The sequence below is a fragment of the Penaeus monodon genome, chromosome 24 (genome assembly GCF_015228065.2).
Source record: "Penaeus monodon isolate SGIC_2016 chromosome 24, NSTDA_Pmon_1, whole genome shotgun sequence".
In the NCBI taxonomy this organism is placed as follows: Eukaryota; Metazoa; Arthropoda; class Malacostraca; order Decapoda; family Penaeidae; genus Penaeus; species Penaeus monodon.
The window spans coordinates 13,027,875-13,028,168 of NC_051409.1; the positions used below are offsets into that span (position 1 = coordinate 13,027,875).

At 35.7% G+C, this 294-nt stretch overlaps 1 protein-coding gene across 1 annotated transcript in view; it reads right to left on the reverse strand.

The window, feature by feature from the left end:
- The window catches only part of LOC119588859 (dystrophin-like), a 6,421-nt gene that overhangs the window by 1,818 nt on the left and 4,309 nt on the right, over positions 1 to 294 (reverse strand). Inside the window, exon 3 of the mRNA XM_037937498.1 lies at positions 110 to 248. Coding sequence (XP_037793426.1) covers positions 110 to 248 — 139 coding nt within the window. The remainder of the gene's footprint in view (positions 1 to 109; positions 249 to 294) is intronic.

Here is a 294-nt window from a genome sequence, read left to right on the forward strand (position 1 = left end):
TAATACTATTAGAAACATACAGAGGTTAAATTTACTATACCACTAACATTAAACCAAGTCCATTATTAGAAACAACAAGATAAAGTATAGCATAATATACTACCCTCACCACTGTCTGAGCTACTCTCATCAACAACCACCACCATGTTGGAGAGGGAGTTGATGTTAGCTTGTTCACTTTCCAGGTCTTCTTGAAGACTTTGGTGAGCTGCAATTTGTTCTCTAAGCAGATCTGTTGTTGGTCCAACCTGTTGAGAATGTTAATGCAAATATTAATAACATTCCCCAATATAA